Genomic DNA, 14,987 nt, shown 5'->3' with positions numbered 1-14,987 from the left:
CTCAGGAGGTCAAACTAAATATTATATGAGCTGGATTATTTTACACTTATTTTATATGAAGTTTGCGATTTTTGGAACCTGCTTATCAAGTTTAGTAATTTAGTTTTTTCCTATCAATAAACAATATAAACTTTAAAATTAAAGGCAATATTGTTAAAGTAAAATCAAAATAAGCGGGATAGTAAAAAACACTAAATTGTGTCCTATTTGTGAAAAGCACCATTCATGGTTTTTAGATAAAGGTACACGTCTAAAATGAACAAGGTAACACATGGGGTCATTAACAGCAAATACATGAAGTGTGCTAAAAACATAAACACACACATGAATATGATTCCACGTGCTTCTCAAAGACTCATCACAGCCAGGTCATAATTATGTCTGAGCTGCAATTTCTAGAAAAATCTTAAGCAGCAATTTATAGACATCATCTCATCCTCTAGTAACCAGTCATACAAGTATACGCTTCTGATAAAAAGAAAAAAAATCATTTTAGAGGTCTATGAGGTCAGTTCCACTGAAGACTTTAGTATTTGAACATTAAAATGGCTTCAATAACCAAGAGCTGTATCATGTTTCTCGCATCAGATAACAGATATAAAACATAAGATCTTTTCTTCTGTTAACTGCAATTACCTGCTTGATTCTACACTAGAGTTGCCTGAAACTTCACTTGTGTGTGTGTGTGAACAGAAGATAGTGAACACTCTTTTCCCCCTTCCACACACACAGATGAGGATGAGGAGGAAGCTGGCTGAGAGTGGTGAAGGATTCTGATAGGCTGGTTCATATAAGACGAGAGTGGAAGCGTTAGAGCAATGAAGAAGTGTTTGATTGTGATTCTGTTCCAGAGCTCAGTGAGTTGCCTCGAGGTCTGCTCCCTACATAGATGTCTGTCTGTGCACTCATTTGGACCCTCTACATAGGCAGCAACACAAATAACAATTAACACAAGGAATTTGCTGTCAGCATGTTGAGCTTATTTTCATCTTTACATCTTACAATTATGGATTTTTTTGTTCAGAATTCTCAGTTTACATTTGACAATCCTTATTTTATTTTTGTTCTGAATTTTAAGTTTACAATCTCGGAATTAGTTTTCTCAGAAATCTGGGTTTACATCTTGCACTCATGATTTTTTTTATATCAGAATTCTAATTTTAAATTTGGCAATTCTGACTTTTTTTCTCTCTGAATTTTGAGTTTACATCTCACATTTCTGACAGAATTCTGCATATGTGGTCAGGTCATGCTCGTTATGAGATGTAAATTCCAAAAGAATTCTGAGAAAAAAAAAGAATTGCAACATGCAAACTCACAATTACACATTTATAACATAAGAAAACCTGTTTAATTGTGAGACATAAATTTAAAATTGTTCTAAAATTTAAAATTTTAAAATTTTTATTCTATGGCAGAAATAAGCTTCCATACTGATAACCATAACTATATATAGCACACAAAAATATTGGGTAAAACAGTCAGGTTTGAATGATATAAAACAGTTTTTATCAAGATTTTAATTTCTCATCTTTTCTAGGTTTGTGTTCTGCAAAGGATACATGCGATGCTGCCTTAGAATTTGTCCAAATTTGTCCATCTAAAATGTCTCTAAAAATGCTGCTTATGAAGGATGCTCACTAGGTTTTGGAACAGTGTACACTTATGTACGCCCACTTCATGTGTTGAGTGAAATGAGTGTTAGGGTTTTAGCCTCAGAGAGAAAGGGGGGCATGATGGGGCAAGGAAGTTCCTGATTAGACCCTTTTGCTGTGGGTTACATGGGGAAAGGCTGTCCCAGGCTTCCTCTCTGGAGAGCGGAGAGGATAGGGCACGCTAGGGAAGCAGCTCAGAGGACCCTGACTTTCCCTAGCCCTCCGGATCAGGCGCTGAGATTCCCTCCTCAGTGGCATTATCTCCAGCCGCCTCTTTCTCCGATCTTCTTGGGGGAAGAGCGCAGCCACCTCCAACAATTGTCCATCTGAGGTGGTCTGCGTGTAGGAGGGCACTCTGGGTTTAGGCTGTGGCTTTTGCCTGTACCCAGAGGAGCCGTCCACTTGGTAGGGGCGCCAGGCCGCGCCGGCCCCACCATAGAGGGGTATGACTTCTGGAGTAACGGTTCTCATCTGGGGCAGGCTGGATGAAGCCGGGGGCCTGAAGCAGCCAGTCTCTGCACGCATGTCTGGCCCCATGATGCTCAGACTTGTTCTATCTGTAAACGAATCCATGCGTTCTTCATATGCCAGATCAGCCGGTGCTGAGCACTGCTGGAGTGGCCAGCCGGCCCGGTTCTTTCCTCCATTCTCCGCCCCTCCGTCTTGACACACCAGCTCACTCTGCAAGGGCTCTACTTCCTCGTCCTCCTCCTCTCCTGCGTCCTCTACCGGCTCCCCTTCCTGCTCCTCCTCCGGTTCATCCGAGGGTGGGGGCAAACGGGGGTCCCTGAGGAACACCACAATGACCGAGATGTTGTCGCTGGACCCTGCATCTCGGGCTGAGGCCACTAGCTTGTGGGCCACCATGGCAGTGTCCCCGTTGTTCTCCTGCAAGTGGTCGCTAACCACTCGCACAGCTTCTTCTGGATTCACTGTGTCGTAGAAGCCGTCACAGGCCAAGATCAAGTAGTCCTCACTTCCATCCAGGTTGAAGGCGGTGCAGTCAGCGTCACCACAGATATAGCGCTTGTGTTCTGAGTCACCTGTACATATATTATATAAGTATTAGAAATTATAACTATGCATTATATATAAAAATAATATATATTAGAAATGTATAAATAATTTTTACGTTCGATTTTTTTTTTTTTTTTTTGAGAGAAAATTAAACATTTTCAACCAATATTTTCTTAACTATAATGCACTTTTTGTTTCGGAGTTGGTATTTTTTTATTCTCATTAATCACAATAGCATATCTCATTAATCTAAATAAATCAGCAATACTCCATTGCCATGCAAATAATACCATAATGAAAATAGTTTTTAATAAAACTCCAAAAATTCCCTTAAATGTGTGTTAAAATAAGTGCTTTCTTTAAACTAAATATACTTTCTTATTTGCTTCTTTTGATTTGTTGAGTAGAATATGACTCTGACATGGTTCTGGACTTCTTTCATACTTTCAAAAGACCAGTTGTCTAGGCTATAGCAAAATTAACATTACTTGTCCTATTTAAGAATCAAGAGCTTTAAGGGAATTAAATGCTAGACTGATAGGATTATCTGACAGATTAGCCATCAGCATTTAGAGAGTGAAACCGTTCCTGTGCAGGAAGTCGTGGGAATACTGCCTAAGGATTTTGCAGGAGGTCAGTCTTTGTTATTGCAGCGACGCTCATTATCCTGAAAGCCGTAATCTTACACTGGCTAATGTACATACTGTAAAGTACACTGATACTTTATTAAATTATTTATTGACGTGATGAAGAAGTTTGTATTCTTTTCAACTCCAGCTACACAGTTGGTCTGATTACACAAGATTTGGACTAGTACTGTGGTTTAAGTTTTGACAACTAACAATTTTTTTCTTCGAAAGTACACAGATTCAGCTACTGATTTAGACCAAGTAGAAGCTGCACAATTGAATTACACTGATTAAACTAAAAGACTGACTTACTAATATCTATAGTGTGATGATGGATTTCTGCTGTAGCCTGTTCATCCTCTTCTAAAAATATGCACCCACTGACCTTTAGTTCACTTATAAGTGGATATCTTGAAGGAGCACAAAAACAAAGCTACAGTTTGCTAAACTGTGTAATGTCCCATACCAATGGCTCTCGACACGGACAGGCTGCCATTCACCCTCCATGTGCCGAACCAGATCACACACCCACCCAGAGCCTCAATCCTCTTTTTCTCATCCTATACACACACACATAAACAAACAAACAAACAATATGGTCAAGAGGAGGTATTAACCATAACAGCTAGTATCAAGTTCAGTTCTGTGTCAATTAGTGAAACTCTAATCGGCTAAACTGTGACTCACATACAGTTTCATTAAATAGATAAAGCTCCAAAGACTCAGCTCAACAGATCCACTCTTGGGAGTGCGTTATATAATACAGCTTTGCTGTCATGTGACTTTTGTCAATTGAATAGACTGTGCTAAATGACATCCCATGCAAAGAGCTGGATTGAAATAAAAATGAAGGTCATTTGCAAGAATTTAGGACCAATCTAAGACAGATCTAGGACCAGTTTTTTGGCATATGGACTTGGAATACCTGATCACTTTATATTGATCTCCCACTTTTTCAAAAAGTTAAATGAAATTACATTTTAAATACACTATTAAAAATTGTATTAAACAAAACAATGAGTTAAAATGATAAGAAATAGCTTTGAGTGACTAGTCTTTTTCACCTCTCTGTCTGGTTTGTGTGGTTTCATCAACTCCATCGGTTGACCTCTCTTCACCATCATGACCTGTGAGTCGCCCAGCCAGGCCACGTACAGTGTGTGACCTCTCAGAAAGGTCACGACCCCTGTGGTGCCACAGCGCAGGTTCTGTTTCAGACATATGGATGCATACAGATGTTGTCAATGCAAAAAGGGCTGATATGAGCATCTTGAGGTCTGACAGTGTTTATGGGGTATGAACTCACCTCACGTGACGCCTTCTGTATGAACCGCTCATCTGTCAGTTTGAAGGAGTGACACAGGGCCTCTCCGGGGTCTTGACTGAACATTTCTTGTCTGACCAGGTTTACGTGAAGATGATTGGCGGCGTAGATAGCAGCATCCACCCCGCCGTGACCATCAAATACGGCAAAATAAGCCTGCTCTTCCTGATCCTAAACACACATACTTTTTTTGTTAGATTTACCTCATAAAAGAACTGTGACAATAATAAAACAAAACGTCTCTGATTTTGACTTAATTGATAAATGCTGAATACATCATGATTCAAAGTATTTTGTTACAGTTACAATACTGAAAGAAAATTCCCTGTTGTTATTCAGAAAATAGCTTATTGCCACATATAAGACCTCATAATCTATTCTCAATTGAAATAAATTCCTGTAACGTCTTTCAATCAGTGTGGAACAGAAAACAAAAACATGCCAACCTCTGGCATCCAACAAATCACTTAATCAACTGCAGTCCAAGTAGCTAAATGAAATATTACACATTAGAAATATATGCAAATCAGATGTTTCCTCTTGTTGATAGGTTTTAATTTAGGGCTGCAACTAACGATTATTTTGATAATCTATTAATCTGTCGATTATTTTTACGATTAATCGATTTATGTACTTATATTTTAGTTTTTTCCATTTTTTCCCCAAGTAAATTATTAATAAATGGTCTTTATCCTTCAGCATAGATTTTTAAGAGATTTTAACCATTTTGCACTGTCATATCCTAATCAAAAATATACCTGGAGTTGTTTTATTGTGTTAGTAATCCTTTGTCGAACTCTTCTGCAATCAGAACACTGACCCATACTCTAGCAAATTTCACAAGGAGATTTAAAATAATGTTTTCACCATGGCAGTCCTTAGAGCTCCTAAAGTAGTTTAACATCCCGAACGAAGCTTATTAAGGAATCTTTCAGAACATATTTTCACGAAGAATAAGGATAAAACAGAATAAAATTGCAGTGCATTGTATATTATTATATACTGGGAAAAAGCTTTATAGCTTTTGCTGTGAAATTGTAAACAATCCTTCGAATAAAGTGCCAGTGGCATGAAACCTGAATGGAACTCACAATTTAAAGTAAAATCCATCAGAAGGTTGTCCAGAAAAAAAAATTGGACAGTCACACACAAAAAACCTGCTGTGTGAAAAAGAGCAGTGAATACTTAGAAAAAAAGTGCATTTCAAATATCTTTAAACATTTACCTCTCTCATTCAGTCATAATTAGGCTGCACGACTGAATTTTGAACTGGTAAACGACAAACTGATCACAGAACATGTTTGTAAAGCTTTAAATGTTAACTGTTAAAAACCAATGTTATCAGCTTTTACGACTAAACATTTGCAAACAACATTGTACTGGAGAATCTGCACAAATAAAAGTCTTAAGGGCCGTTCACATATCGTGCCTAAAAACGCGTGGAAAGCGCTAGGCGCGCCACTTTCTCCTCCTTTCCAAAGCGCTCGCGCAGAAGCGCCCCTGAGGCGTCTGCCTTTGCTAAGCAACCATGACGTGCTCTCTCCTTGAAGACGCGGAAATTTCAGCAAAGGATAAATGGATTTGCAGCTCAAAAAATCGCTTGCAGTAGCTCTGCTACTAAATTTATTTCAAAATGGAAATCCATATACAACTATGATCAGCTGTTCCTTTCATCTTGACTGAGCTTTTAACGTTGTTACGGGAAAGGATGAAGCTGATTGGTTAGTTCTTGTCACATGACCCGCGATGCGCTTGCAGCATTCTGAAAAGTTGAGATGTTTTTAACTCGATGCGGTGCGGTGTTGGAAATAACGAACTTGAGCGCGCAAAAGACGCGATATGTGAACGTCCCCTTAAACAGTTCAGTAGTGCAGAGTTTACAGGTTACTCTTCTTTTTTGAAGGCTCAAAGTAAAGTACTCCCAGTCTCCCACATCCCGCTAAATGTTGCAGAGACGCCGTTCGGGAAGCACGTGACATAAAACGAGGCCAGCTATTGGCTATTCGCTACTTCTCCTGCTGTACTGGTGGCTCCTCCGGTGGCTCATTACTGCCACACTTTGGTCACCGCAGATTTGAAATATGCACGAAATGAGCCGCTTACGGCAAATAAAAGTTATTTAGCAATGAATCGATGACTAAATTAGTTGACAACTATTTTAATAATCGATTTTTATCGATTAAATCGATTCGTTGTTTCAGCTCTATTTTAATTATCAGCATCTTACAAATTTTAAATAAATAAGGATTAATAAATAAGGATTTCATTATGGAAGATTTCCTGAGCTGCGAATACTGCGACACTTTGTCTATGCTGAAGTTGAGTGGGACATGACGACATGAAAATGCTTGCATTTATTTCAGGTTTTTATGTCACATGGATGCATTCAATAACTATTTGGAATTTATTTGATTAATTTGTTCTTTCATTGATTAATCAGTTAATACAATATTCCATATTTTGTCCAATGCATGCAATGTTCTGTAAAGAAACTTTGTTATTAAACATATTTCAATTTTGCTATATACCACAAAATGAATTTTTGTAACCTACCATGGGGAAAAATATAGAGAAGCATATATGTAAAAATAAATAAATAAACAAACAATCAAACAGTACGGGTAAAAATTAGCAGGTCAGTAAAATATACAATACAAATAAATTAGAGACGAATTTGCTTTGGAAACCATCTCTACATCCATAAAATCTGTTGTAAGATTCTTTTGAAGGATACCATTGATAAAATGTCCCAACTGATATCCCTGAAATAAAAGTCCTGAAAAATCATATTTGTGTCTATGACAGCTCTAGGCACAGTAAAAAAAAAAAAAAAAAAAAAACCTGATTCACAGAGAAGTCTTGGATTATTTTGTTGTTTATTATAATCTACTGTTCAAAAGTTTGTGGTCAATATTATTTATAAAATGTTTTTGAATGAAATCTCTTATGCTCAACAAGGCTGCATTAATTTAATCAGAAATACAGTAAAATTGTACAAATGTGAAATATTGATACAATTTAAAGTAATTATTGCAATTTATTCTATTATAACATATTTTAAAATTATTCTTGTTATAGCAAAGCTGAATTTTTGGCAGTGATTTCTCCACCCTTTCGTGTCACAGAAATCAGAAATCATTGGAATATGTTGATTTGGTGCTCAAGAAACATTTCTTATTATTATCAATGATAAAAGAAGTTGTGCTGCTTAATATTTTTGGAATCTGTGATTAACAGAAAGTTAATAAGAACAGCATTTATGGGAAATCTTTTGTAACATTATAAATGTCTATACTGTCACTTTTTGATAAATTTAATGTATTCTTGCTGAATAAAAGTATTAATTTCTTAAAAATAAAAAATAAAACTTACTGACCCGATATTTGAACGGCAGTGTAGTGTATTTGGTGAAAAATAAAAGGTAATGTAAAGTCACACTCAAAGTCATACCTGGAGATTGAAGAGCGTGTTGAAGTCAGGAATGACGACATGTTTGTCTTCCATCTTTTGGCGCATGTTTTTAATAGCATGGATAGAGGTCTCATAGTACGGCAAGTGGCGGTGGCGATACGGAAACTCTTTTAGCCAATGACAGCACGTCTCACATAGCTTATTAAAGATCAGCCGGGCCAGCTTCACCGAATCAATCTCTGCCAAGGCAAATGACATGTTACATGTCACACATAAACACTCTGCTTTGATTCAGGATGAATATGTCACAAATGTGTAAAAAAAAACACATACACTGTACAAGCACCATAAGAAAACAGACAGTGCTGTTTTTTTTGCTTACAAGCCAAACAGATTTTACTGTAATATCATATTGGAAAGGAATAGTGCATCAGCTGCTGATTAAATGCACAGTGGAAGCGAAACTGAGGACAGTGGACAAAAGAGGCCATCTGCCAACTGAGAAAGAGAGAGAGGAGGTGACTGCTTAATGATGATGGGATTGTTCCAGCTCTGGCCTCTACGGACTAAAGCTGACGTTCCTTCGTTCTGTGAGATTCTCATCAATATAAGTTTTTCAGGTAGTAATACGAAGCATTTGATGGACAACTAACCCAATTGTTGTGTTTTAATTTGTGTTGTTGAGTATTGAAAGGTGCTTACTAAAGAGATAGTTTACTCAAAAATAAAAAATCTGTCATCATTTACTCCAAATTTGAATATCTGGAAATGTGAATAAGATTTAAAAGATACATGTATAAATTTCATTCTGTTTGTTACATAAATTTGTTGCATGGCTGCAGAGGACTTGGAATATACCATATGATAACTACATTTATGGTGGGTTTTTTTATATTAGATTTTTAGTCTTCTGGTCACTATTTGCATTTATTGTCTGAAAAAGAGCAGCATTAACATTCTTTGAAACATATTTCATGTTATATTGCGAAGAGAAGAAAGAAAGTCGTACAGGTTTGGAGAGACATGAGGGTAAGGAAATTGTGACAGAATGTTTATTTTTAGGTGTACAAAACCTTTAAAAGTATCATTGGCAAAGCAAGTTATTAGTTTCTCAAGCTCATAAAATGTTGCTGGAAGAGTTTGCAGGCCAAAACGTATGGCGAAGTCCCAGATTTGCCTAATGGAGGGCCTGTTTTTTATGACTCCATTTATTGCATATCTTTTAAAGGCTGCATTTTCATTTCGTCTGTCTGCTTCAGTACTGCTGTTGACAGATGTATTTTAGCATTGTGTGGACGAAGAGGCCTTTTAGATTGTTTGATGGTTGTAAAAGTAGACATGCTCTTTTCTCTTCCCTTAGCCTTTTAGATGCTCTCTCTCTTTCTCTCTGTCTTGTCTCCGTGGGCTCAGAGTCTAAATTTAATCTGCCATCTCAGGGCTGAGCTGCTGAACAGTATGTACTGCTTTGCCCTGAGCAGACGTCTGTCTGCCACCCGGTGTACTGATGTCAGTCGTTTTCACTGCTAAGATTTACACTAAACATACTCTCTGCTGCTGGAATGGGTCACATCATGAAGGCCTGTTTAAAGGACTGTACCTCCCGTGAAACCCTTCATCCTGGCTAAGGAAAACCAGACTCGGCTCAAGTGGAGTTCTCCTGCTCTGACGTATTTTTGAACAGTGCTTAAACTCAATACAGATTGCAGTCCATCTGGCTTTATAAATCTACCGTCCACTCGGGAAATTGTCTGGGATCAGCGTGCTATGTGAATGTCTGTGCTAACTCATGAAGGCAAGAGTTATATGTGAACCACAGAGAATTATTGCAGCCTTCAGGACTTGTATTCATGAGATCAGTGTACGTACATGAACGCCACAGCAAAATGTTTCATTTTACTTGAGTCACTAACAGAAGCAGAAATGTAGTTTGTTTGGTTGAATGGGCAAACTAAATCTCTGTGGCAGCACACGAATGTTAAAAAGATATTAATAAAAGATATATTAAAATTTTATACTATCATGTCAAAATAAATAAAAAAAACTCTAATTACATAAAGCAGCACAAAATGTTTAAAATATATAAATAACATGCATATTAAAATTCTATACTTTTTTCTAAATAAAGGTAATGATTTTAATATTTTAATATATTTTAACATTTTTATATAATTAAATATTAAAAATTATTAATAATATACATTTATAAATTATTTAGATTTTAGACAATAGAGTATAGAACTTTATTATATATTTTATGTATTTCATATATATTATAATGATAATTATTTTCATGTTATGGTTGATGTTAAAACTTCACAGTCTATTGTCTAAATAAATAAAAATTGTAATACTTAAAAACAAAATAATTGTTTTTCAGTGCTACAAGTGAATTTATCCATCATGTTATAATGCACAGTATAAAAAAATATTTATTTAGATATTTGCTATTCTAAAGATTACATTTAAAAGTAATTATTAAAATTATTTAATATATTTAAATTATTAGTGTTTTTTTAAAGAGGACAGCATAGGTAAAAATAAAGGAAATGGCTTTGTAAATTATTTAAAGAATTATATACACAATAGTAACTGATACAGATAAATAAATAAATAAATAAAAAACTTAAATATAAGCCGATGACTAATATGGTGTATACTATGGTGTATAATATACTGACATATTATTGTACGTCCATAACAAACTCTGCATCATCCTTTGCATGTCAGTTAAACCTGCTAAAGGTCTCCATTCTAAACAAGTCAAAACTGTGGCGTATTAGCAACCATGCAACTCAAATTCCTTTGCCATTTCAATTCGAATATAGAAAATGAGAAAGCAATTCAGGCCACCATTAAGTTAGTGAGTGACCTAAATTTGCAGTGGAATAGGAGGCTTAAAATGTGCAGAATGGCCTACATTTGGATCAAATATCATGAGATCTCAACTCGATAGCGAGACTTCAGTGCAGACCCAACTCATTCACTAGCTTTATTGACTCTGCATGACTTCCAGATGGCTCAGGAGTGTCAAGAAAATCACAATGAATCTACGCTAGACTTGTCTCGTTTAAAAATAAGACTTCACAGTCCAAGTTAGGTTTATGTGATGTGGTTAACTTTTTTTGGAAGGGCACTTACGAGGCAGTGTGTCTGTGCCATCCTCCACACTCTTGTTGAGATGATACACGGAGAGATCGCTTTGCAGGATACTGTCTGCAGTACCACGGGCCAGGGCTGCAGCCAAGGAAAACGGACAATTACTGTAAAAGAGAGAAAGGGAGAGAATGAGAGAAAGAGAGCTTTAAAACATCTGCTAAGTTGATCACAGAAACATTATGTAAAGGAGTGCTGTCAGTATTTGATTCCATTTTTTTTCAGCAACAGAGCGCACACTCATTTAATCATGAGATGATGAGTAGGAAGGAGGCAAAAGCAATGCACAGCACAAAACAGAGAAAATAGCCAAAGATATTCCAGCTGAATATGTTCTTATGATCACTGTGCATCAAAAACCTAATTCCAAACTGAATTTATTTCTACATGGATGAACTATTCCTTCATAAAAGCTTATGGTGAAGAACAAGGGTAGAAAGCTGAACTGTAAGTGTTAAAGCCTGGCTTTTTAACTACTGATGTGAATATCATTTTAGGGCTTGTCGCTTTGATGGATTGAGAGAGCGAGGAGAGGCACTCTAAAACTAGCATGACCCAAATCCACTTCAGCACTCTGCCGCTCTGAGAGCAGAGACCCCGCTGGATCACTGAAAAAAAAATACAACTGCACATTATGAAATCAAGAGCCGTCACTTAAAGAGAAGCCCCGTCATCCCCATAAGAGGATTTCATAAGAGATGATGTGGAATTGTCATCCGAACAGAACAGGGATCTCCCCATTAAATGACTGACAATCATTTTGAAAACAAGGACCAGAAATACTATATGACATTATGCCATAATGAATGCTGCAAAATTTTTGGGCAGATAACAAGAATATAGAATAAAAATTGCACCTTTTAAGACCTATATGTAACCAGTTTTGAATGTAATACAAAATATAAAAAAAACAGTAAACCGGTAATAATGTAAAATAATACAGTTAAAAATAATATTTTTTTATTTTAATATATTTTAAATCGTAATTTATTCTGAATCTGGTGCTAAAGAAACATTTCTTATTAATATCAATGTTGAAATCAATGTTGTGCTGCGTAATATTTTTGTGGAAACTGTGATTTTTTCAGCATTTATATGAAACAGAAGTCTTTTGTAACATTATAAATGTCTTAAACGTAACTATCTTTGATAAAATAAAGTATTCATTAAAAAAAAAAAATTATTAATGCTTGTCCATTAAATAATGAGAGGATACATATACAGTACATACACATATACATATACTGTACATATATTATGTGTGTATATATATATATATATATATATATACACACACACACACACACACACACACACACACACACACACTTTGGACAAATAATTGGTGTTTCCAAATGTGAAAAGGAACAATTATCTGGCACAAAACTAATAACTAATTTATCTCAGTGAATAAATATGCCTGCAAAATCTTCAAACCGTGTGTCTGGACAGTGTCGATGTGCAATTCCCATCTCCCTCTGTCTGTGAGGGGCTTCAGCAGAGTTTGCCAACATTCTGTTGAATTAATAGCCTCAGCTGTGGCCTGATAACAGAGCCATCCAATAATGTGATGTCCTAATCCCCAAAACATCTCTTCTGACGCGCTTCAATTTATGAACGACTGTCTGTAGTCAATTAAATAAAACTGATATAGAATATTGGCATAAAAGAAGCCAGAAGAAATAATGAAGGTCATAAAGACAATAGATTCAATTTCTAAATCTAATGATTTTATGAATCTTTTATATGTAATGCCTCATAAAGGTACTATATTTTTATTCATAATGCATTATAATACACCTGTAAAGTGTAAAATAAAGTATGAGCAACCAAAAACATGTTGCTTTATCTAAGTATTAGTGGAGAAAATATAACCAAAAATGACAACCATGAGGCATCATGAATATCTTAATAATGCATTAAAATGCCTCTGCTCTGGTGCTCATAACAACATGAGGCTGTACGGCACTGACAACTGATGTGCCTGCATAACCATGACAACCCTGACAGCATCCATGGTGACGGGTTGCCATGGTGAGTGATGTTGTAGTGAGGCAAACAGCCACAAATATTAAAGCCACACATATTAGAAATCAGAGCAATCTGTTTTACACACACACACACAAACACACACACACACAGTGAGCACAAGAGGCTGGAATACCAGCCCAGCAGACCGGAGGACGGAAAGTGGAGCATTCTCAAGGGCGACTCAATGACGGTCTGCTACATTATATTATCAGTTCATTCAGTATGAAGAAGGGATGAAAGAGAGTTCATATTAATCATAATCAATTTATCTATCTATCTATCTATCTATCTATCTATCTATCTATCTATCTATCTATCTATCTATCTATCTATCTATATTCATCTTTGTCCATCTATTATCCATCTAACTAGATATCATTGAATTGTTTTTTCCATCCATTAATTCATCCATTCATCCATCTGTCAGTCCGTCCATCCATCCATCCATCCACACATGAAACCTAACTAACTTTGATGTTTGAATCAGATCCTAAGGACACTGGGAGTCACAGGGACAGCAGTGTGTCTGCCATGATAGAAAGATGAAAAGATGGGAGAGAAAAGTCACAGTGAGATGGAGGAGGAACTGATGGCTTGAGGAGGGGACGAAGACGGAAAGAGAGAGAAATGACATGCCAATTGCCATCACATTCTGGGATCCACCTCCGCATTTCCATTCATAGAAATGCTCTTGCTCTCTCTCTCCTGCACACATACACACAGCCGTCACTACCTGAGGGGTGGGGGTGTTGAGGTGGGGAGCTCTGATTGGCTGAGGCTCTGGGGCACAGCTAAGGTGAGCCAATGGGAGACGTCCGTTTCTTGAGCAGCACAGAGGAGTTAGAAGCATGGTAAGGAATGAGGATTAGAGAAGAGCTGTTTTTGTCCTCTCAACCAAGTGGCAAAAAGTACATACACACTGCTTTCTTTATCCCCAGACTTCACAGCACTGCACAAAGTGACATCTCTGTAGCAGGCTACTAAGATCTCACAGCATGCTTATGTGTTGCCAGAGAGACTGTGAACGGAAATTAAGCATAAACACAAGTGGCTTTGCACTCATATTGGTTGTGTTTAACAGATTAGCCTGGTTACAGAAGATAAATGCAACTAAACAGCAGGAGGGTAGAAAAAAGAGAGAGAGAGCAAAAAAGTGAGACAATCACGGATGTGTTTCGGGGAGCCTTGCTTTGACGTCATTCAGAGAAATTAAGGCTTCAGTGTGGCTAACACTTTATAGTCACACTTCATGTCAGGAGAGAAATGTCGCTTTGCACACATTGCTGAACACGCACTGCTGATGGACCTGCATAAATTCAGACATAATTAAAGACCTCTGCACACAAACAGAATCAATTTCCTCTCATAATAGAGTAATTAAGCAGGGTACAAAATGGTGTTATATTTCATTATACATTACATTTTTATTTAATTAAAATCCATAAGTAATAAAAAATATTATAGTGATATATATGTTCAGTAAATATAACTTAAAAACTGTGTAATTTAAGTATTTCAATGCTTTCTATCCCAGCTAAATATGTAAAGACAGCTACAGAATAGCCATTCATATATTGATTCTAAAGATAATTGCGTAAAAGCTATGATGTTTTCAAGACATTGCTGAATTTGTTCGAGTTGCTTGACAACCACAACACTGACTCTATAAATGGCATGCTTCTGGGCCGGGGCTATCTGTCCATTCAAACAATGGCATACGGAGGGAAACAGTCATTAGTTTAGCAAATCTGTTTTATTATACACTTT

The 14,987-nt window shown here is 36.6% G+C and overlaps 1 protein-coding gene across 1 annotated transcript in view; it reads right to left on the bottom strand.

The window, feature by feature from the left end:
- Positions 1–1,536: 1,536 nt before the first annotated feature.
- The window catches only part of LOC132132646 (protein phosphatase 1E-like), a 48,680-nt gene continuing 35,229 nt past the window's right edge, over positions 1,537–14,987 (bottom strand). The window contains exons 2-7 of the mRNA XM_059545098.1: positions 11,175–11,296; positions 8,076–8,275; positions 4,608–4,796; positions 4,366–4,509; positions 3,768–3,861; positions 1,537–2,698 (exon numbers count right to left, since the gene is read on the bottom strand). Of these exons, the coding sequence (XP_059401081.1) occupies positions 1,758–2,698; positions 3,768–3,861; positions 4,366–4,509; positions 4,608–4,796; positions 8,076–8,275; positions 11,175–11,296 (1,690 nt within the window). The 3' untranslated portion in view covers positions 1,537–1,757. The remainder of the gene's footprint in view (positions 2,699–3,767; positions 3,862–4,365; positions 4,510–4,607; positions 4,797–8,075; positions 8,276–11,174; positions 11,297–14,987) is intronic.

The sequence above is a fragment of the Carassius carassius genome, chromosome 49, assembly GCF_963082965.1.
Source record: "Carassius carassius chromosome 49, fCarCar2.1, whole genome shotgun sequence".
Taxonomy (NCBI): domain Eukaryota; kingdom Metazoa; phylum Chordata; class Actinopteri; order Cypriniformes; family Cyprinidae; genus Carassius; species Carassius carassius.
This window is presented reverse-complemented; position numbering and strand designations above follow the sequence as displayed.